This window comes from Salmo trutta, chromosome 12 (assembly GCF_901001165.1).
Source record: "Salmo trutta chromosome 12, fSalTru1.1, whole genome shotgun sequence".
NCBI lineage: Eukaryota > Metazoa > Chordata > Actinopteri > Salmoniformes > Salmonidae > Salmo > Salmo trutta.
This window is the reverse complement of record NC_042968.1, coordinates 72,536,981-72,560,720: the sequence shown is the minus strand read 5'-3', so window position 1 is coordinate 72,560,720 and position 23,740 is coordinate 72,536,981. Positions and strand designations below refer to the sequence as shown.

The following is a 23,740-nucleotide window of genomic DNA, read 5'->3' as shown; positions in this document are numbered from 1 at the left end:
GTGACAAGCTTTTGCTGGATTCCCGCCCATGTGGGTGTGGAAGGTAATGAGAAGGCCGATGTGGTGGCTTAGAGTGCTGTGAGGAGAGAGGGGTAGATATTCAGGTCCTGCTGGGCCGCAGGGATGTCAAGTCCTTGATCCGGGCAAAAGGGCTCGATCTTTGACAAAGGGTGTGGGGCGGAAGTAGTAAGGGGGAGGCAATTTTATCCTCTGCACCGGTCAGTTAAAGAAGAGGTGGGGAGTATGGGTTGTAGGACAGAGGAAGTTGTGTGCCACACATTCGCTCCACCATTCCAGCGACCCTAGACCCAGTTCAATTTGCATACCGCCCCAACAGATCCATAGACGACGCAATCTCAATTGCTGTCCACTCTGCCCTCACCCACCTAGATAAGAGGAATACTGTTCATTGACTACAGCTCAGCGTTTAACACCATTGTCCCCTCCAAGCTCGTCACCAAGCTTAGGACTCTGGGTCTGAACACCTCCCTCTGCAACTGGATCCTGGACCTCCTGACGGGCCAGCCCTAAATGGTGAGAGTAGGCAACATCACCACCACCACGCTGACCCCTAACACAGGGTTGTGTGCTTAGTCCCCCCTGTACTCCCTGTTCACCCACAACTGGCCACGCATGACTCCAACACCATTATCAAGTTTGCTGACGACACGACAGTGGTAGGCCTAATTACCAGAAATGATGAGTCAGCCTACAGGGAGGAGGTCAGTGACCTGGTAGTGGTGCCGGAGCAACAATCTCTCCCTCGACGTCAGCAAGACCAAGGAGCTGATCGTGGACTACTGGAAACGGGGGGCGAGTGCTCTCCCTCAGGAGGTTGAAAAAGTTTGTCATGGGCCCTCAAATCCTGAAAAGGTTCTACAGCTATACCATTGAGAGCATATTGAGTGGCTGCATCACTTCTTGGTATGGCAATAGCACCGCCCTCGATCTCATGGCGCTACAGAGGGTTGTGTGGAGGGCCCAGTACATCACTGGGGCCAAACTCCCTGCCATCCAGGCCCTCTATATCAGGCGGTGTAAAAAGAAGGCCCGGAAAATCATTAAAGACCCCAACCACCCAAGCCATAGACTATTTTCTCTGCTGCCGCACGGCAAGAGGTACCGGTGCATTAAGTCTGACACTAACAAGCTCTTGAACAGCTTTTATCCCCAAACACTACAACTGATAAATAGATAACAAAATAGCTCCACGGACTGAGTTGACCTTGTATCTTTATTGACCTTTTATTTCAGTATTGCACTGTCTCTATGCACAATCACAGGGCCCTACACACACAAACACTCACTCCATCATTTTCTCAATCACACAATATGCACATACATTTACATTGACTCTACAAACCCGCACACCCACTCACATGCAAACTGCTACTACTCTATCTTATATCCTGTTGCCTAGTTCCTTTACCCCATACATATCTACCTCCATCACTCCAGTATCCCTGCACAAGTAAATATGGTATTGGATCTGACTTTTTAAATGTTTCCTGTATATAGTATGCTTACTTACTTACTTACTTTATTGTGTATTTCATATTTCCTATTCTTATTTCTCGTGCTTTTTTCTGGTAATACATTTGTGACGGCCCCTCCCTGCTCTGTCTGCTGGGTTTTGCTGCGCTTACTCCCTGCAGGAGATTGGTGGGCAGAGCAGGAGAGGTGGGCGGAGCTGGGAGGGTCATCAGTGCTGATGGGGCACACCTGTGAAAGCTCAGCTGTGGCATAAAGCCACTGTTTCCCCATTCAGCAAGAGATTCCTCTTTCTATGCATGCCTTTGTTTGTTTTGGCAGTTGACACCTAATTTACTGACCTTCATGCCTCATCTGATTATTGTTGCGTTTACTTTATTTATTGGAGGCTGTCTCTAGTTCTTATTACAGCTCAGTTATCGGCGCACTGCTTCAAAGTTGGCTGTTTAGCAATTTAGAAGCATGCCTCAGAGCTCCAGTATCAAACATAACATAATACTGAAGGCTATAAAATTAAACAGCCGCACACTAGAAATAAGCTCCCACCAACGTTTCGCCATCATAGTGCCCTTTTCAGGGTCTTCAGCAAATTGCCTCTTTCAGCAACAACAAAAAATAAATTGCTTCTCAGTTGCCTAATATAATCTTATATTTGATGTGTCTTTAAACTCTGTAATCGATTTCATATTTGAATGATTTTACTTGAAGGAAAAAGTAGCAACACTTTGAAATGGCAGTGATATGTGAATGCCTTAATGAAGCTGTTACACAATAGGTAAAGCATAACACTGAGAATTTTGGACCAACCTTTACTTGGCGCTACTTCCTCAATTCCCGACTTGGAAGACAACACCTTTTCTAAACTTCAATTTCTAGTTGCAGGGGATTCATTTGAAATTAGAAAATGCTTTGTTGTTAAAGGCTAGAAAGCATGAGTTTTTACTCAAAGTACCAACACAGTGTGGTAAGAGCGTCTGCTAAATGACTAAAATGTAAATGTAAAAGACTTAGTAATGATCTGGTTACCTTCAAATCAAATGTATTTATATAGCCCTTCTTACATCAGCTGATATCTCAAAGTGCTGTACAGAAACCCAGCCTAAAACCCCAAACAGCAAGCAATGCAGGTGTAACTCCAAAACATAGTTACGTTTTGGGGTTTTTACATATTTATTCACTTATTTCCGGATATCTTCTAAACTACCCACAATGCACTATTTCTCAACCTCATATGGAGAATATACCCTGCCTTACGGTACTTTCAAGACAACTGGTGCCGTGTTCAAAACAACTGGGAACTCGGAACTGGGAAATCTCTGACTTCCGACTTCAATGCATTCAAGACACAAAATCGGTGATCTTCAGGTCGGAGAGTCAGAGATCTAGAAAGATGCCCGAGTTCCCGACTTGGAATTTTGAGTCGGATGACCTTTCAAAACGATTTTTCCCTGTCGGAGCTCGTTTTTTCCCAGGGTTTCCAGTTATCTTGAACGCACTTAAGTAGGAAGTCACAGAGTTCCAAGTTGTTTTGAATGCGGCATTAGCTAGCTTGAGGTGGCTAACATTAGCCACTAGCCATGCAGACAGAGTGTTGGCGGTCGTGAGCAACAATCCACCAATCACGAGGAGGTGTGATGTAGGGCGGCCTTTTATTTCCTTTTTTCCCAGCGGGTGGATCAGCTTTAATATTGCGGATAGATTGTTGCTTCCATCAATGTAATTGTCTGCATCATTTCCAATCCCCCATATATTGTTTTGGTAAATATATATATATATGCATACAAATACAGACATACATACACACTTTTTTTTTGAATATAGCTTTATTATTCCCCGCAAACTTCAGACGGGCATGTATATGTGCTTTCTTGAGCAGGGGGACCATGCGGGTGCTGCAGGATTTCAGTCCTTCACGGCGTAGTGTGTTACCAATTGTTTTCTTGGTGACTATGGTCCCAGCTGCCTTGACATCATTGACAAGATCCTCACGTGTAGTTCTGGGCTGATTCCTCACCGTTCTCTTCATCATTGCAACTCCACGAGGTGAGATCTTGCATGGAGCCCCAGGCCGAGGGATATTGACAGTTCTTTTGTGTTTCTTCCATTTGCGAATAATCGCACCAAATGTTGTCACCTCACCAAGCTGCTTGGCGATGGTCTTGTAGCCCATTCCAGCCTTGTGTAGGTCTACAATCTTGTCCCTGACATCCTTGGAGAGCTCTTTGGTCTTGGCCATGGTGGAGAGTTTGGAATCTGATTGATTGATTGCTTCTGTGGACAGGTGTCTTTTTTACAGGTAACAAGCTGCGGTTAGGAGCACTCCCTATAAGAGTGTGCTCCTAATCTCAGCTCGTTACCTGTATAAAAGACACCTGGGAGCCAGAAATCTTTCTGATTGAGAGGGGGTCAAATACTTATTTCCCTCATTAAAATGCAAATCAATTTATAACATTCTTTACATGTGTTTTTCTGGATATTTTTGTTGTTATTCTGTCTCTCACTGTTCAAATTAACCTACCATTAAAATTATAGACTGATCCTTTCTTTATCAGTGGGCAAACGTACAAAATCAGCAGGGGATCAAATACTTTTTTCCCCCACTGTACCTTCAGTTTATACATATTATACACATTTTACAGACACAATCTATTTTGTCAATAGTAATATTTTGTTTTGTTTTTAGTCCTTCCTCTATTTCTGATGTCCAACCAGTTTGATTTCTATTTGTAACTGTGCTATTTCACATTTCTGAACCTATATACATTTTACAGACCCCGTATGTTTTACATTGGTTATCTTGTTGTTATTAGTCCCACCCTTCAGTTCCATTCAACCCCTCCCATCTATCTCTTAACACCATCCATTTTGGATTTCTATTTCCCATATATTTTTCAACTGTGCTGTGATGCTTCACAAAAGTACTGAACTTTTCGATTCTCATAGCTTCTACAGATTGTAAATGAAAGATAAACAATTTTGCTAAAATAATTATTATATTATTGATCGATTGACTATGACTTTTGAAATCACCCAGTATTGCTATCTGCAGCGTTAGTTCTAGGTAAATGTTGCAATTCTTCAGCCATTCCTGGACCTGTGACCAAAAACAAGCTACATATGGACAGTACCAAAATAAAGGAGGGCGGCCTTAATCGACGTCCATGACATCCACGCTCAAGTGCAGAATGGCTGATTTTTCCCCATTGATGCGTATACTAATTCAGATACATATGTTACATGTGGTTACATTTATGCTACCTACCCTTTAAATTAAATAAAAAAATGTAATCCATTTAGTAATCATATAATGTGTACGCCGCCTTCTTGTCTATTTCAAATCTTCTCTCATTGATTGAGACAGGTGGGTGTCCATTTAACCCAACCCCTCTGAATCAGAGAGGTGGGGATGGCTGCCTTCATCCATGTCATCGGCACTCAGGGAGCAGTTATTATTGGTTGTTAACTGCCTTGCTCTAGGACAGCATGGCAGATTTTTCCACCGTGATGCATATACTAATACAAATCCATATGTTACATGTGGTTACGTTTATGCTACCTACCCTTTAATGCTTCAATATGTAACTTTTTGGGCGACCCCAGCAAATTCACATAGAAATATCAGTTATAGATCTGTCATTGAAGGCAAGTCTAAGAATCGGTAGATCGGTTCTATGTGCGCTATTTTTATGCTTCCCGTTAAGTTTACTTTTTGCGTCTTTTACTTTAGGTTTTGTACATCAGCTGAAAATACTATATTTTTGGTTATGGAAAATATATTTTACAGCGGTTTAGATGGTACAATGATTCTCTGCACTATACTTGTTTATTTAGTCACAAAATGAAATTTGGCGAACTATTCAAATTTTAGCAACCAGGAAATGCCGGAGTGATTTCTGCATCTTTAAACTAAATAAATGTTTTATCCATTTAGTAATCCAACAATATGTACGCCGCCATCTTGTCTATTTCAAATCTTCTCTCATTGATTGAGACAGGTGGCTGTACACCCCAAAGTGCCGCATGACACTCACCTGTCTCGGTCAATGAGAAGATTTGAAATAAACAACATGGTGGAGTACACATTTTTGGATTAATTCATGGAGAGAAACAAGACATGGAAGTTTAGAAGATGTGTTGACTTCCAAGTTGGGAATTGAGAAAGTATCGCCAAGTAAAGGTTGGTCGTAAATTCTCTGTGCTATGCTACACTACCTACTGTGTTACGGCTGTATGGAAGCATTCACATACCTCCGCAGTTTCAAAGTGTAGCTAAGGAAAAATATAATTATTGCATATGCAATAGCTTAGTAGGCTACAATTTATTCATGGCACATAGCCTACAGGGAGCAACATTTTATCAAGGTCAGTGTCAAGCATGATACATTTTGAAACCACTTTTCTTCATGTTATGATTTTATAGTTTATATTTTAAAATATGCCAAGATTACCTTTTGCCTAATGTCGTTGTGTCAACTTGTCCCTCAACTTTCTATGCAGTTTTTGCATTGACCAGTAGGTGACGCTCTCAAGCAGATATTTGGAAATGTTAGGCACCCCAAAGATTCTCTTTTATATTGACAATATATTCGAGTGACAGTTCTAACAATGGAAATGCATGTCTTTAAAGATGATGGAAGGCAGTCGGGAGGAGGCAAGATCAGGTGGGACCATTCTAGACAATAAGAGGGCAGATATGTGTGTGAACAACTGGCCATAGAGATAGAGGACTCATCTTTGTATCTGTGCCATTATAGTGTCTGTAACAGCATCTCCATTTTAAAGTAGTCAATTTTCTTTTTTTTTTGGGCTGATTTTGCCCAACTCAAAGGCATCCCCGCCCAGTTGAATACTTTAAAATAGTGGAAGCCCTCAATGGCCATGCTAAAACGTGTTATATCCATAATGAGTCCTCTATATATCTCTATGACAACAGGCACAACTCCAAAAAAGTAATTTTTGCGTAAATTGCCGAAATGCCACTTGCGTACACGTATATCAGTGCATTCGTAACAAACTAACTAGTACGAAACTTCTATTCGATCAAATAAGCATAGTGTAGAAATTCACATTTTTTGTTAACCAAATTCAACACTTTCTCATTAACCTCCAAACAAAAATGTCTTATTTATTTTATTTTATTTCACCTTTATCTAACCAGGTAGGCCAGTTGAGAACAAGTTCTCATTTACAACTGCGACCTGGCCAAGATAAAGCAAAGCACTGAAACAAAAAACAACAACACAGAGTTAAAAGTGGGATAAGCAAAAGTACTGTACAGTCACTAACACAATGGAAAAATCTATATACAGTGTGTGCAAATTAGGGAGTAAAGAGGTAAGGCAATATATAGCCCATAGTAGCGAAGTAATTACAATTTAGCAAATTAACAGTGGAGTGATAGATGAGCAGATGATGATATGCAAGTAGAAATACTGGTGTGCAAAAGAGCAAAAAAAAGTAAATAAAAACAATATGGGGATGAGGTAGGTAGTTGGATGGGCTATTTACAGATGGGCTGTGTACAGCTGCAGTGATCGGTAAGCTGCTCAGATAGCTGATGCTTAAAGTTAGTGAGGGAGATATAAGTCTGCAACTTCAGCGATTTTTGCAATTCGTTCCAGTCATTGGCAGCAGAGAACTGGAAGGAAAGGTGGCCAAAGTAGGTGTTGGCTTTGGGGATGACCAATGAGATATACCTGCTGAAGCGCGTGCTACGGGTGGGTGTTGTTATGGTGACCAGTGAGCTGAGATAAGGCGGAGCTTTACCTAGCAAAGACTTATAGATGACCTGGAGCCAGTGGGTCTGGCGACGAATATGTACCGAGGCCCAGCCGACGAGAGCATACAGGTCGCAGTGGTGGGTGGTATATGGGGCTTTGGTGACAAAACGGATGGCACTGTGATAAACTGCATCCAGTTTGCTGAGTAGAGTGTTGGAGGCTATTTTGTAAATGACATCACCGAAGTTGAGGATCGGTAGGATGGTCAGTTTTACGAGGGCATGTTTGGCAGCATGAGTGAAGGAGGCTTTGTTGCGAAATAGGAAGCCGATTCCAGATTTCATTTTGGATTGGAGATGCTTAATATGAGTCTGGAAGGAGAGTTTACAGTCTAGCCAGACACCTAGGTATTTGTAGTTGTCCAGAGTAGGGATGCTAGTCGGGCGGGAGGGTGCGGGCAGCGATCGGTTGAAGAGCATGAATTTAGTTTTACTTGCGTTTAAGAGCAGTTGGAGGCCACGGAAGGAGAGTTGTATGGCATTGAAGCTCGTTTGGAGGTTTGTTAGCACAGTGTCCAAAGAAGGGCAAGATGTATACAGAATGGTGTTATCAGCGTAGAGGTGGATCGAGGAATCACCCGCAGCAAGAGCGACATCGTTGATATATACAGAGAAGAGTCGGCCCGAGAATTGAACCCTGTGGTACCCCCATAGAGACTGCCAGAGGTCCGGACAACAGGCCCTCTGATTTGACACACTGAACTCTATCAGAGAAGTAGTTGGTGAACCAGGCGAGGCAGTCATTTGAAAAACCAAGGCTGTGAGTCTGCCGATAAGAATATGGTGATTGACAGAGTCGAAAGCCTTGGCCAGGTCGATGAAGACGGCTGCACAGTACTGTCTTTTATCGATGGTGGTTATGATATCGTTTAGTACCTTGAGCATGGCTGAGGTGCACCCATGACCAGCTCTGAAACCAGATTGCAGAGCGGAGAAGGTACGGTGGGATTCGAAATGGTCGGTAATCTGTTTGTTAACTTGGCTTTCGAAGACCTTAGAAAGACAGGGTAGGATAGATATAGGTCTGTAGCAGTTTGGGTCTAGAGTGTCACCCCCTTTGAAGAGGGGGATGACCGCGGCAGCTTTCCAATCTTTGGGAATCTCAGAAGATATGAAAGAGAGGTTGAACAGGCTAGTAATAGGGGTTGAAACAATTTCGCCAGATAATTTTAGAAAAAGAGGGTCCAGATTGTCTAGCCCGGCTGATTTGTATGGGTCCAGATTTTGCAGCTCTTTCGGAACATCAGCTATCTGGATCTGGGTGAAGGAGAAGGTTTCTTCAAATTGAAAATGTGGGGGAACCCCTATAAGTTAATCGAAGAACCCTTTAAAAGGGTTCTTCAAAGAACCCATTTTAATGGATCGTCAGAACCTTTTAAAGAACCTTTTGGGGTTCATTTTTTGAACTACCTCCTCTCCCCTAATTATTATTATTATGCATAACAATAACAACAACAACACAACATTTTAGTTCTCTGTGTTTATTATGATTTTAGTGGCAAAGCAGAATTTTTTTTTTTAAATATGAGGTAAACTCCAAGCAGAGCCCCAAGTCCAATGTGTATATCCTCTGGCGTGTTGATGTTAATGTGTTGATGTTCTCTGTATCCATAGCCAGAATGATTTTGCAGCGCATGGTGATCTAACAGGTTTTCTGTTTTATTCGTCAGAGGTGTAGGGAGGGTGAAATCTGTGAAACCAAAAAATATTAATTATACAGATGATTAACAAAACGTGCACAGGACAGAATTCATAACTTGGTTTTTGAGGTGAATGTGAATGAAAAGAAAACTGTTTTGATAATGGTTTTCATAAACATATCTTATCCATAATGTAAAGGCCTATGGGATATTCATTGAAGAGGTAAGGAAGGAGGATGGTAAATGTGATCTGTAAAACATACCAATACCAATTGCCATATCTTTGTATGCCTCCTCATCTGTGTACCTGCAGACACAGACACAACATTGAGCAGTTCAGTCATCTGCACCCAATACAGCTAGCCTTTAACATATTCTTATAGTCTACATATTCTTACCTCTTTGTTGGTTGATATCCATTGAATTGTGTCCATTTTCTGTTTTAGAAAGATTGGCACAAATATGAACAGATAGATGGTATCATCATAAAACAGTATCAATTTAGTTCACGCAAGGGACAAACCTTACCTTAAATTGAGGAGATCTCTACATTTTTCAGTTAAATGCCTGCACCTGCTGTCTTATCAAACTTTGAGGATCTTAGAATAATCCTTGTTGAACCCCTAATTGTTAGAGTGTGGTTTGTGTCATGCTCCTGGCACCTACTACCATACCCCGTTCGAATGCACTTAAATATTTTGTTTTGCCCATTCATCCTCTGAATGGCACACATACACAATCCATGTCTCTATGGTCTCAAAGCTTAAAAATCCTTCTTTAACCTGTCTCCTCCCCTTCATCTACACTGACTGAAGTGGATTTAACATCAATAAGGGATCATAGCTAGTTACATAGTTACATCAATAAGGGATCATAGCTAGTTACATAGTTACATCAATAAGGGATCATACCGTTCACCTGGATTTACCTCGTCAGTCTGTCATGGAAAGAGCAGGTGTTCATAATGTTTTGTACACTCAGTGTATGTTACAGTATGATTGTTTATTGTATATGTTTTATCTGAATTTAGATCAAATTGTGTAGTTGTCAATGAAATGTGAAGTCCTTTTGCAATTGAACCTCTGCAGTTTATTGCCTGACTATTAATGTTGACTATAAAAGGTGTGGAGGCAATTGTCAAAGACTCCGGTTACCCAAGTCATAGACTGTTCTCACTGCTACCGCAATCGGTACTGGAGTGCCAAGCCTAGGACGAAAAGGCTCCTTAACAGCTTCTACCCCCAAGCCATATGAGACTGCTGAACAATTAATCAAATGGCCATCCGGACTATTTGCATTGACCCCCCCCAGGTCGATTTACTCTGATCTGGTCAGGCATCGTAAGGTAACACAAACAAAGTACACACATACTGTAAGCACAAACTCATCCATAATGCTTAGATATTTCAGCAGCATCTCGTGGAAAGTTTTAGTGTTTGTGTTTTGGTATTGGAAAGACTTGCAACAGTAACCACGTTTCCATCCAAACATTTTATACAGATTATTTACTTGACACATAAAAAAAGTCACGACCGTGCTGATTGAAACATGAAATGCCAGTACAATTTCACACGTTTGTTCGTTCGACATGGTGGGATCTTTTTGTGTCAGTAAAATGAATTATGGGAGAAATGGCAGTGAATACGGCTTTTTTGCGCAAATATTGATATAATAACCATCAAATCGAAGTTAACTTGGAGTCACACGATTATAAACTTGCAATAATCCAAATAACTTCACAGATCTTCATTGTAAAGGGTTTAAACACTGTTTCCCATGCTTGTTCATTGACGGTCGTTAAGACACTAACAGCTTACAGATGATAGGCAATTAAGGTCACAGTTATGAAAACTTAGGACACTAAAGAGGCCTTTCTACTGACTCTGAAAAACACTAAAACGTGCCTTAGGCATGCTGCAAGGAGGCATGAGGACTGCAGATGTGGCCAGGGCAATAAATTGCAATGTCCGTACTGTGAGATGCCTAAGACAGAGCTACAGGGAGACAGGACGGACAGCTGATCGTCCTCGCAGTGGCAGACCACGTGTAACAACACCTGCACGGGATCGGTACATCCGAACATCACACCTGCGGGACAGATACAGGATGGCAACAACAACTGCCCGAGTTACACGAGGAACGCACAATCTCTCCCTCAGTGCTCAGACTGCCCGCAATAGGCTGAGAGAGGCTGGACTGAGGGCTTGTAGGCCTGTTGTATTGCAGGTCCTCACCAGACATAACCGGCAACAACGTCGCCTATGGGCACAAACCCACCATCGCTGGACCAGACAGGACTGGCAAAAAGTGCTCTTCACTGACGAGTCGCGGTTTTGTCTGGTTGGATTCGCGTTTATCGTCGAAGGAATGAGCGTTACACCGAGGCCTGTACTCTGGAGCGGGATCGATTTGGAGGTGGAGGGTCCGTCATGGTCTGGGGCGATGTGTCACAGCATCATCGGACTGAGCTTGCTGTCATTGCAGGCAATCTCAACGCTGTGCGTTACAGGGAAGACATCCTCCTCCCTCATGTGGTACCCTTCCTGCAGGCTCATCCTGACATGACCCTCCAGAATAACAATGTCACCAGCCATACTGCTTGTTCTGTGTGTGATTTCCTGCAAGACCAGAATGTCAGTGTTCTGCCACGGCCAGCAAAGAGCCTGGATCTCAATCCCATTGAGCACGTCTGGGACCTGTTGGATCGGAGGGTGAGGGCTAGGGCCATTCCCCACAGAAATGTCTGGGAACTTGCAGGTGCCTTGGTGGAAGAGTGGGGTAACATTTCACAGCAAGAACTGGCAAATCTGGTGCAGTCCATGAGGAGGAGATGCACTGCAGTACTTAATGCAGCTGGTGGCCACACCAGATACTGACTGTTACTTTTGAGTTTGACCCTCTCTTTGTTCCGGGACACATTATTCCATTTCTGTTAGTCACATGTCTGTGAAACTTGTTCAGTTTGTCTCAGTTGTTGAATCTTGTTATGTTCATACAAATATTTACACATGTTAAGTTTGATGAAAATAAACGCAGTTGACAGTGAGAGGACGTTTATTTTTTGGCTGAGTTTATGTTGAGTGGTCCTCCCACTACAACAAGGGAAACCATGCAGTTTATTAGGCTACAGATTAAATAAATGATGATGAACTTCACAGGGTGGTGAATGTGCAATGTGATGAGCTTGATGAACCTTTCCAATAAATATTGAGGGTCTTATTCTGGTGACATGATGATCGATGCTTGGCTGCTGTTTGACAAATTCAAATGATATCACCCTCATCCATGATAATCTCATATTGTAGGTAGCCCACACTGTATCTGTGAGCTATTGGCTAGAGCTAATGTGCAAAGACCAGAGTGGGCACTTTTGCAATATTACGCAACAGTTTTTGTAACATAACCATCAGTAGTTGAAAATGCGATGGAAACCCATTTAACTTGTATTTTTAATTCGGCACATAGGAATTTATTGTCAAAGGTTATTTTTGTGTGCACTATGTCATCACGCACAGCCTTTAATCCACAAAAAGTTTGCTTGATGGAAAAATCTCTGGTGGGAAAATATGCAAATTGTTTTATGCAGATTTTAGAATATTGACATAAAAATTGGTCACAAATTGGATGGAAACCTAGCTCTTGACTATCCTGACAGTTGTTTTTGTACAGTAAGCTTTATTTGACTCTTGAAACACAAGCGATTACACAAACAGTTACAAGCAAAACTAATCCTTTACATCTATGTCTGTCTTCTGTACAAAATGTATGTACATAGGTATGCCTCTGACATTGAGATGTGACCGATTTTTTACACTGTCTTTCAACTCAGGACTGCTCCTGAATACCTGAAGAGGCTGTTTTATTGGTGGACTCTGTGGGGAGGGGTGTGGCTAATTATGTTCAGAAGCTTCATCAGCAGATCGTGGCCATGGCTACGGCTCACTGATTGGCTTATGTATTCGGCTTCGTCCTCCTCAGTACAGGATTGGTCAATACTACAACCCTCTAAAAGAGAAAAGATCAAAATAGACAATCTGTCACACAACTGTAATATAAAACTGAATCTGTATGAACTCACAACAAGTAATACATGTAAAGATAACATTATTACCATTGGCTAATGGCTACACAACACCACATTTATTCCTAAACTCTTAAGTGATCGTGGAGCAAATCGTTTGGTTGCTGACAATGACAAAGTATTTAATACCACAAGAGCTTGGCACATGATATTAACAATTAAATAGTCTATTTAAATTGCCACAACCAGCAATCCATAGAAAAACAAACCCTACTGCATACAAAGCGTTTTGCTCCGTTGCAGAATCATTCAGTGTGAACAGAAACATTTGCTATACATGAAAATAGGAGTATAGTCTTTGTCTTACCCACGTCACAGCAGATCCCCGGTGCAGCACAACGTCCCTCCTCAGAGCCACACACTCTTCCTCCGGCCTCACAGGGGGAGGGCAGGTAGTTCTCATCCACGCAGCCAGCTGCCTCTGGGGAGCCCACATAGCAGCCCATCCCCTCCCCACAGCAGATATTTGGGCCAAAGCAGCGGCCCCTGTCCCCGGGGCCACATGACATGCACTGGAAAGATAATAGGAAACAGAAAGTTATACTTATATTGTTATTATAGATACAAGTTATATATTTATAGAACATTTTGTTTTTTCATAACAGTACAATACAATATACAGTATTGATAAACAAATACATTCTAAACCCGTTATAATTGTTAAAGATAAAGATACAAAATCATTAATTAGAAACAATTCAATTAAATACAATTTTAAAAGCTTCTATGAAAATGTAAATATATCAAAATTAAAGAACAGTTGGATGGATCTTATAGCTTTCCTAGACGCAACAACTATGAAGCAAATATCAGCAGACTAAAAAGAACCAAGAATAGATGGCTTTCCCATAGTATTCTATTAAATATTTTGGGGTAACGTAGTCCCACTATTTACACAAATGACAACACATGTCACTCAATTCAGTACTTCCTAGTTCAATATCAAACAGTTATTTCAGTTATATTAAAACCAGGAAACTCTCTGTCCCCTGTTGATTATAAACCCATAAGGTTAATAAATTGTGACAATAAAATGATACCAAAGCTTATAAGCAATAGCATGGCAAAAGTCTTACAGACTTGATAATCAAACAGGGTTTATAAAAAAACTCAAACAAATACAAGAACATGTTTCAGTTTAATACAATACGCAAAAAAAAAAAAGATATAGATTTATCAATAATGGCTGTTGATGCCAAAAAGGCTTTCGACCGTCTTGAATGGCCTTTTCTATTCAAAACTTTTACATTTAATACAAATATTGTATAAATGTCTTAAATCCAAAATATACACAAATAATGCATTATCTGATGAAATTGCTTTAGAAAGAGGCACAAGACAGGGATGCCCCCTCTCCCCTCTCATGGTTGCACTGGCAATTGAACCGCATGCAGAAAGAATTAGACAGGACCCAGTTAACGTAACAGGTATTAGTATTGGTAAACATGAATAGAAACTAATGCCCCCTTTGCTAAAAAATATTTTTCAGAATACTCAAATGTCAGGTTATAAAATGAATGTGGAAAAAATTAAATAATGACAAGAAAAATAACAACTCACGATCTACAGCAATGCTTTAAGTGGACCACAGAAAATATTAAATACTTTGTTTGCTTAATAAGCAACAACAAACAACAAATATATAAATATAACTTATTGTGTTACTTTTTAAATGTTTTACTTTCGTTTATTTGGTAAACATTTTCTTAACTCTATTTCTTGAACTGCATTGTTGGTTAAGGGCTTGTAAGCATTTCACGGTAAGGTCTACACCTGTTGTATTTGGCGCATGTGACAAATAGAATTTGATTTGAACTTTATTCCATTATGAAAGCAACAATATGAAAGCAGATCTAATTAAATTGAATAATTTTCCCATAAATCTCACAGGTAGAATAAACCTCTTAGAATTGAATGGCTGACAAAGTTTTTGTATTTATTTTTGGTAATACCAATTACCCCACTGAAGACATTCTTTATAAAAGTATACTCGGTCATAACAGACTTCATATGGGAAAATAAAATGAATAGAATAAACAGTTTTACATCTTCCTAAGTCTGAGGGTGGTTTTAACCTTTCAGACTTGAAATTATATAAACTCACTACCCAAGGCTTTTACTTGCGACATTAAGTTAAATGCACTAAAGAGGAACAATGGATATGTATGGAAGATGTGCATGCTCATCCGCAGAATATTTTTACGGGTCTATTTTCAAAGGATAAAACTTAGAACATTAAGAACTTCATAGTGAAGAACACTAACAATATGGAAGAAAATGAAAAGTATTCTCCAAGAACCAATATCATTCCCTAAAAATACAACCTTATGGAACAATCCTTGGATAGCTTTTCAGAATTCACCGCTAATTTGGTCCACATGGAAAACTAAAGGCATAGAAACCGTTAATGACTTGGTAACAGGAAATACATTTATTTCCATGACAGAATTAAAAAGTAATTTTGGACTTAGAAAACCAAGACAAAAATGTATGCTTAATCCAATATAAACGTATGTATAGAATGTATTATAAAAGAGACAAAATTCTCAATTCTACAGCACAACGGCAGAGTCATGTCTCAAGTGCAAAACTAATAATGACTCAACAATCCATGCTTTCTGGGAATGCTATAAAGTCTTGAAGTTGTGGACGGAGCTAGAAAGTTGTCTGTCAGAAGTATTACAATGTAAACATACTTTTAATCTGTCTGTCTGCATATTTCAAGACATGGTATATGGGGTGTAGTGAGATACCTGATGGGCTGGACGATTCTCTTCTCATCACTCAATTTGAAAAAACGTCTACTAAAAACTTGGAAATCAATCAATCCGCCATCATTGACACGATGGAAAAGAATGATTGTTTTATTATTTAAATGTTGCAATAGCCTAGGCAACCAAGAAAAAACGAATTGGTACAATTTAAGGCCAAGTGGCAAACAGTAATGCAGGCACTAGTGAGCGTGCAGATCTGGGCAGATGAGAGTCATTATTTGTGTGTCTGTAAGTGGTTGTTCATATGTATAAGAGTGTTTTTTGAGTCTAAAGAAAACGGGGGAAAGGAGGGGGATATACAGTATTGACATATAATAACCTTTGATTTGAACGTGCAATCTCAACCCTTCAAAGCTAAGATGTAAGCCTATATGCAGCCACGAATCTAACTCTATAACAGACACACAGTAACAATAGACAATAACAAAGAGGAACTGCTAAGAATTACTTGGTACCTTTCTGGATGGGAAAGCTAGTGCTGATCTCTTGCCTCCTATGGGGCAGTTGGAGATGTAGCAGGCAGTGCATACAGATAGCAGGAACAGCAGACAGAGGGCGGACACTGGGGTGCCAAACATAGCCACTGAGAAAGAAGGAAAAATTGATTTAAGTTTGTCTAAGTTGATGCTACTTGTCTCAGGATAGAGATAAGATAATAAGATCAATCATAGACAGTCTATTGCTGCAATAATTCTTGCAAAGTCTGTTACAGAAACATGTTTCTTCGTTTTTTTAAGATTAAGTCGTTTTAAGATTGTCAGAGAAAATACAAACACTGTATGAGATACAAAAGACATACTTACTGTGTTGAGGTTGAGGCTTTGGTGAGGATGATCTGCGAATATGTCGATGATTGATGGTTGATCTTGATAAAGGTTGATTGTCTTTGTTCACGTTCCTTGCCATGAAAATGTACCCTTTTATACCTCTTGCTCTGTCTCTTAGGCTGTGACATGGCCTCAAAACCACCAATTAAGTCCAATCAAGACGTTATTCCACAGGTACTAATTGTGTAACCTGATTAGTAAAGGGAATGGACATTGAGATGGACAAGAAAAGGGCATATCAGGCGTGACCATGCATAAGAGGTATGGGGGGTCTGGTTAGTCTTACTTTACACTGATATGAGTTTCCATAGTTCTACGCAGTGTTGTGTTTGAGACCGGAGCAAATCGAGTCCGAGTCAAGAAGGGGGGGGGGCGAGACCGAGTCAAGACTGAGACCAGAAAAAATGTGAGTCCAATTCAAGACCATGATTTGAATTTTGTCAAATCACCACCATAATAATTCAAAATGTTCAGGATTTCTGTGTTCATATTTCAGGACAACATGTGGATTCTTTAGACGTTCAGAATAAATGCATGCTGATGGAAAAAAGAGCCACCATACAAATGATTACTAACCCAAACACAGTGGGGAACAATGAGGGCCCTCTACGCCTCTAAGGATTAATAAAAAAATAACTATAATAATTGTTTATGGACTTTTTGTGTTTTACAAAAAGTGCACTCTCCTATTACTGTTGCTGTCAGTATTACTGTTGCTGTCCTGACTAAGTTGTCACACACTAAAGGCCTAGGTCCAATAGGTTCGCCACTGCGCAAACTTCTATAATAGATATAAAGACTGTTCAGGAATTAAGGTATCAAGAATGGAGTGTATATATTTGACCTTTGAAGCGGTTTTATGCGCTTAATAAATGGAAGCTGATAATTATGAGTTTTTTACTCCGCTGGTCTTGGCTGGTCTCCGGAAGAAATTATGAATCCGAGACCGAGTCAAGACCAAGTACAAATGTATCTGACACCGAGACAAGACCGAGACACTCCTAATATGGTCTTGAGACCGGTCTCGAGTACTACAACACTGATTCTACAGTACGTTGTGTTTATAAATGTTATGGGATGAACAACAAGGGTAGGAGGGAAAGGGGGATGAAAAGGATAAAACAGGAGGGCGCTATGACTTCAGAGTTGATTTGTTTGTCAAATCAAATCAAATTATATTGGTCGCATACACAAATTTAGCAGATGTTATTGCGGGTGTAGCGAAATGCCTGTGTTTCTAGCTCCAACAGTTCAGTAGTATCTAACAATTCACAACAATACACACAAATCTAAAAGTAAAATAATGGAATTAAGAAATGTATAAACATTAGGACAAACAATGTTGGAGTGACATAGAATAGAATACAGTGTATACATATGAAATGAGTAAAGCAGTATGTAAACATTATTAAAGTGACCAGTGTTCCATTATTAAAGTGGCCAGTGATTCCATGTCTATGTATATAGTATGTATGTAGTATGAATATAGGGCAGCAGCCTCTAAGGTGCAGGGTTGAGTAACCGGGTGGTGGCCGGCTAGTGATGGCTATTTAACAGTCTGATGGCCTTGAGATAGAAGCTGTTTTTCAGTCTCTCGTCCCAGCTTTGATGTACCTGCACTGACCTCGCCTTCTGGATGGTAGCGTTGTGAACAGGCCGTGGCTCGGGTGATTGATGTCCTTGATGATCTTTTTGGCCTTCCTGTGACATCGGGTGCTGTTGGTGTCCTGGAGGGCAGGCAGTGTGCCCCTGGTGATGCGTTTGGTAGACCGCACCACCCTCTGGAGAGTCCTGTGGTTGCGGGCAGTGCAGTTGCCGTACCAGGCGGTGATACAGCCAAACAGGATGCTCTCAATTTTGCATCTGTAAAAGTTTGTGAGGGTCTTAGGGGCCAAGCTGAATTTCTTCAGCCTCCTGAGGTTGAAGAGACGCTGTTGCGCCTTCTTCACCACACTTTCTGTGTGGGTGGACCATTTCATATTGTCAGTGATGTGTACGCAGAGGAACATGAAGCTTTTCACCTTCTCCATTGTGGTCCTGTTGATGTGGATAGGAGCGTGCTCCCTCTGCTGGACCAGGGTTCGAGTCATGGCCGGGGGGGGTTGCCCCCTAATTCTCCACAATATGCCACGGACTATGAAGAATCCTTTATTTATTAAATTAACACATTCATTTAAAAAAAATTACGTTGCAATCTATTATTGTGTGTGTGTGTGTTTGTATGTATGACTTTACTCAGCCTGTATTGGCTATGTAACAACTAATGTAATAAGAGGAAGAGAGAACTTCAGATAAATAGAGAAATGGCTCAAGGGATGATTAAAAGGTTCTCATTGTCCTTATTAATAACAAGAGCACGGTTGACCTTGACCTCACCATGTGTTAATCATGTATTTGTCATTATGTTTTAACCTGGAGAGATCCTATGAATTTAACTCAAGTCATTATCTGGACATTGTTAGGCCTATTTCCACCCCAACTTAATTTTTCTAATTAGGCCTACACCAATTATTACTCAGTCCATATAATGGAAAAACATCAATTGACGTCAAAGCCCTACATGATAATGCAAAAAAAATGACATTGAGAAAAAATGATATTTGTGTGGAGAGGCACATTTTGAAAGGCGTTTAGTGGCCATATTTTAATGCATCTAATAATTATAGCTGATATCTCGAAATTGTGCTAAAAATATTGTAACGACATTAACTAGTGACATCCTCAAGAGGTTTGATCCTCTTGGCATAAAGGTGTTGGCTTGACAGTAGCTGGACCAGGGTTCGAGTCACAGCCGGGGTTGCCCTCTAATTCTCCACAATATGCCATGGACTAAAAATAATTATGTATTTATTAAATTAACACATTCATACATTTTTTAAATGTTACAATCTAATAGTGTATAAAATATCTTAAAGATGCACTATGCAGAGATTGACTAAATAAATACGTGTAGTGTAGAGAATCATTGTACCATCTAAACCACTGTAAAATATATTTTCCATAACCAAAAATATTGTATTTTTAGCTGTTTAAAGCTTGTGTACAAAAACTCAAGTAAAAGAGGCAAACATGAAATTTAAGAATAGGAAGCATAGAAATAGAGCACCTAGAAAAGATTTACCGCTTCTTAGACTTGCTTTAATTGACTGACAAATCTATAACTCACTAATTTCCATGTGAATTTGGTCGGGTCGCCCAAAAAGTTGCATATTGCATCTTTAAGGGTAAATTTGAGATTTGGCTTGGCAAAATATTTCTAACCACTGACAAAGAGCCAGCTCCTCCTCCGTTGAATCCACCTGTGAGCAGTGAGTTGGCAAAACATGGCCAGTATGACGTAATTAATCCCTAACATCAGGAAACGCCCATTGATACCTGGCATTGGTCAGTCCTGGTGTTATGAGACTGATGGTTTCTCGACAGAGATGATTTGTTTACATAGGAGGTTAGGATAACCGATGTTGCAGGTTAGATGATTTAGAGAAGGGGATACATAGTCATTTGCACAACTGAATGCATTCCACCGAAATGTGACTTCCGCATTTAACCCAAATCCTCTGAATCCTCTTAATCGACGTCTAGGTTAACGGCCTTGCTCAAGGGCAGAACAGCAGAATGTTCCACCTTCGGCTTGGGGATTCGAACCAGCGACCTTTCAGTTACTGGCCCAACACTCTTAACCGCTAGGCTAGGTGAATTAGCGTGTCAGGTTAGGAGACTGAGGTTAGGGTTAAATATAGCTACAATGCTACAGTTGTCAACAACTGTTATCCCCAACGCAAAAGAAACTGCCATTGAATTTTTACACTGCTCGATCGAAGACAGTACAGTATGAAGATAGACTAAAACTGCTTCTCCAATAGAAATCCCCCATCACACTTGTATGCGATGTCATGGCGACGTTGGCTAGCTAAACTCATGCGTAGAAACACGTAATCGGGTCTAACGGTAGTCTCGCGCCAAACTACGCATGTGCAAGCCGTCATTTCAATGGCATTCCTTGTCACTCTCACGAGGTTGAAGTAATAACAAGCTCAAATACTCAAGACATTGACTCGAATTTAGGTTGTGACATTAGATTTCGAGAAAATTCACAACTAAGGAATACCCTTTCACTTCTCAAACCGCAAATGGCCTGTTTGGTCTGTTTCTCAAGCGTTCCCGGAAGTCTTGCGATGTAGCGCCTCTGGGTTTAGAAACTTTTGTGGCTGTATGTTCACAACATACTTCAGAAACTAACGTCTGTGGGCGTGGCGAAGCGTTTGACCGGAGCAAGGAGTTTGCTTAGCCAGGCAAGCGATTCGATAGATCAACTGCGGACGACGAGCTCTATTTTATTAATTAATGTCAACGGTTACGGAGAAACCAGAGGCCGGGAAGAACCGAAGAGAATATCTGTGAATAGTTGCAAAAAAATGAAACATTGTATCCGCATATTGTCTCTTCCAAGAAATGTGTGTGCAACAACAGTGAGCAGTAGAACGTTTCACTGACAGCGCAGCGGGTTATATTGTTTTGCTGGATATCCCGCGCCTTGGTGGGGATTTTAGGAGACTCCAGAGAAATGTGTCGGAGGTAAGATGCCAATGACATTTGTCTACGTGGTTGTTTTCGTCTCTCCTAGTGGTCTTCATTATATTTCCCGCCGATCGTGCGTGTGTGACTGTCAGCTGACACGTATTTCCTAGCAGGTCGATATAGGCCTACTGGACTTGAGGTGGGCAGGAAAGGAGGCATATAAGGAATGAAGAGAACGAAGGCAGGGACAGTTATTGTAGTTATTGTGGGTTGACTGGTACAGGTGTCGTCATCCGTAGTTTCTCATTACCAAAAACAGTATAAAGATCAGTCTTATAGATTATCATGGCCATACAATTGTGATGCATTTGAACATAATGCCAAATCGAATACATGCCAATATTACAATGATTTTGTTTGCATGATAGTAAATACTATATGTAAAAAAAAAATAGGACTAGTAATTGTTTGCTAACGTTATAACATGGTTACAACACGTGATGTCATGCATCCAGTGCTCTTTCTTATTGTCTACTGTAAACTCCAAGCTGACATTAGACCCCTCCCACGTGATTCCCACATGATGTTGAACACCCCCCCCTTATCTTTCCCTATGGATGGACTCCCCTTATGAGATGAGCTCTAATGTTTTCCCCATAGCCAATATAATCCCTGTGTATGCTTTGTTTTTGTATGCAGGCCTATGTCAGTGTGCTCATTAAACATAGGCAAGTGCCAAACAGGCGAGTTGCAGGTAACCATGGATCAGAAGATACCTTTGGTCATGTAGCGTATGTGGACACCTGCTCATCCAACATCTCATTCCAAAATCATGGGCATTGATATGGAGTTGATCCCCCCTTCGCTGCTATAACAGCCTTCACTCTTATGGGAAGGCTTTCCACTAGATGTTGGAACATTGCTGCGGGGACTTGCTTCCATTCAGCCACCAGAGCATTAGTGAGGTTGGGTACTGATGTTGGGAGATTAGGCCTGGCTTGCATTCGGCATTCCAATTCATCCAAAAGGTGTTTGTTGGGGTTGAGGTCAGGGCTCTGTGCAGGCCAGTCAAGTTCTTCCACGCCAATCTCGACAAACCATTTCTGTATGGACCTCGCTTTGTGCACGGGGGCATTGTCATGCTGAAACAGGAAAGGGCCTTCCCCAAACTGTTGCCACAAAGTTGGAAGCACAGAATCGTCTAGAATGCCATTGTATGCTGTAGCGTTAAGATTTTTCTTCATTGGAACTAAGGGGCCTAGCCCGACCCATGAATAACAGCCCCAGACCATTATTCCTCCTCCACCAAACTTTACAGTTGGCACTATGCATTGGGGCAGGTAGCATTCTCCTGGCATCCACCAAACCCATATTAGTCCGTCGGACTGTAAGATGGTGAAGCTGGCGCCAACAGACATGGCAGCTCTGCTTCTAGCTCCTAACCAACTTAGCAGTATTATTATTATATAAAACTCCGGGAAGAAGAAAGGTTGAGGTGTATGTTTCATGATTAATTTCTCATGGTGTGATTGTGATAACATACAGGAACTCAATTCCTTTTGTTCACCCGACCTAGAATACTTCATTATCAAATGCAGACCGTATTACCTTCCAATACAATTCTCTTCAGTTATAGTCACAGCCATGTATATTCCCCCTCAAGCCGATATCACAACGGCCCTCAAGGAACTACTCTGGACTTTGTGCAATCTGGAAACCACATATCCCGAGGCTGCATTTATTCTAGCTGGTGACAAAGCAAATTTGAGGGAAATACTACCAAAGTTCTATCAACACATTGCCTGTAGTACTCGCACTTCAAAAACTCTCGACCTCTGTTACTCTCCCTTCCGCGAAGGCTACAAGACCCTCCCCCACCCTCCCTTTGGCAAATAAGATCACGACTCCATTCTGCTGCTTCCTTCCTGTAGGCAGAAACTCAAACAGGAAGTACCCTTGCTAAGGTCTATTCAATGCTGGTCTGACCAATCGGAATCCATGCATCAAGATTGTTTTGATCACGAGGACTGTGATATGTTCCGGCTTGCTTCTGAGAATAACATTGATGTTTACACTGACACGGTGAATGAGTTCATCAGGAAGTGTATACGGTAGTTGTTCCCACTGTGACTATTAAAACCTACCCAAACCAAAAACTGTGGATAGATGGCAGCATTCGCACAAAACTGAAAGCGCGAACCACTGCATTTAACCACGGTAAGATGACTGGGAATGTGGTTGTGGAATGTGGTTCAATACAAACAGTGTAGTTATGCTCTCCGTAAGGCAATCAAAAAGGCAAAACGTCAGTACAGTGACAAAGTGGATTCGCAATTCAATGGCTTAGACACGAGACTCCAGACAATCACGGATTAGCAGCCACATTGGGAAAACCAGCCACGTCGTGGACACTGACGTCTTGTTCCCCGACAAGCTAAACACCTTCTTCACCCGCTTTGAGGATAACACAGTGCCACCGACGCGGCCCATTCTCGAGGACTGTTGGCTCACGTTCTTATTGGCCAACGATTTTTCAATGCCGATACTGATTATTGGAGGACCAAAAAAGCCGATGCAGATTAATCGGCCAATTTAAAAATATATATATATTTGTAATAATGACAATTACA

The 23,740-nt window shown here is 41.0% G+C and overlaps 2 protein-coding genes across 2 annotated transcripts in view; one reads left to right on the top strand and one right to left on the bottom strand.

The window, feature by feature from the left end:
* Positions 1 to 12,142: 12,142 nt before the first annotated feature.
* LOC115204108 (isotocin-neurophysin IT 1) lies at positions 12,143 to 16,658 on the bottom strand. The gene is made up of 4 exons (XM_029769430.1): positions 16,569 to 16,658; positions 16,221 to 16,348; positions 13,299 to 13,503; positions 12,143 to 12,915 (listed from the first exon to the last, which is right to left on the bottom strand). Coding segments are annotated over exons 1-4 (480 nt in total). The 5' UTR covers positions 16,570 to 16,658; the 3' UTR covers positions 12,143 to 12,769.
* Positions 16,659 to 20,585: 3,927 nt separating this feature from the next.
* Positions 20,586 to 23,740, top strand: part of LOC115204107 (ATP-dependent RNA helicase DQX1) — a 33,316-nt gene continuing 30,161 nt past the window's right edge. Inside the window, exon 1 of the mRNA XM_029769429.1 lies at positions 20,586 to 21,167. The gene's annotated coding sequence lies outside the window, so the exon portion shown is untranslated. The remainder of the gene's footprint in view (positions 21,168 to 23,740) is intronic.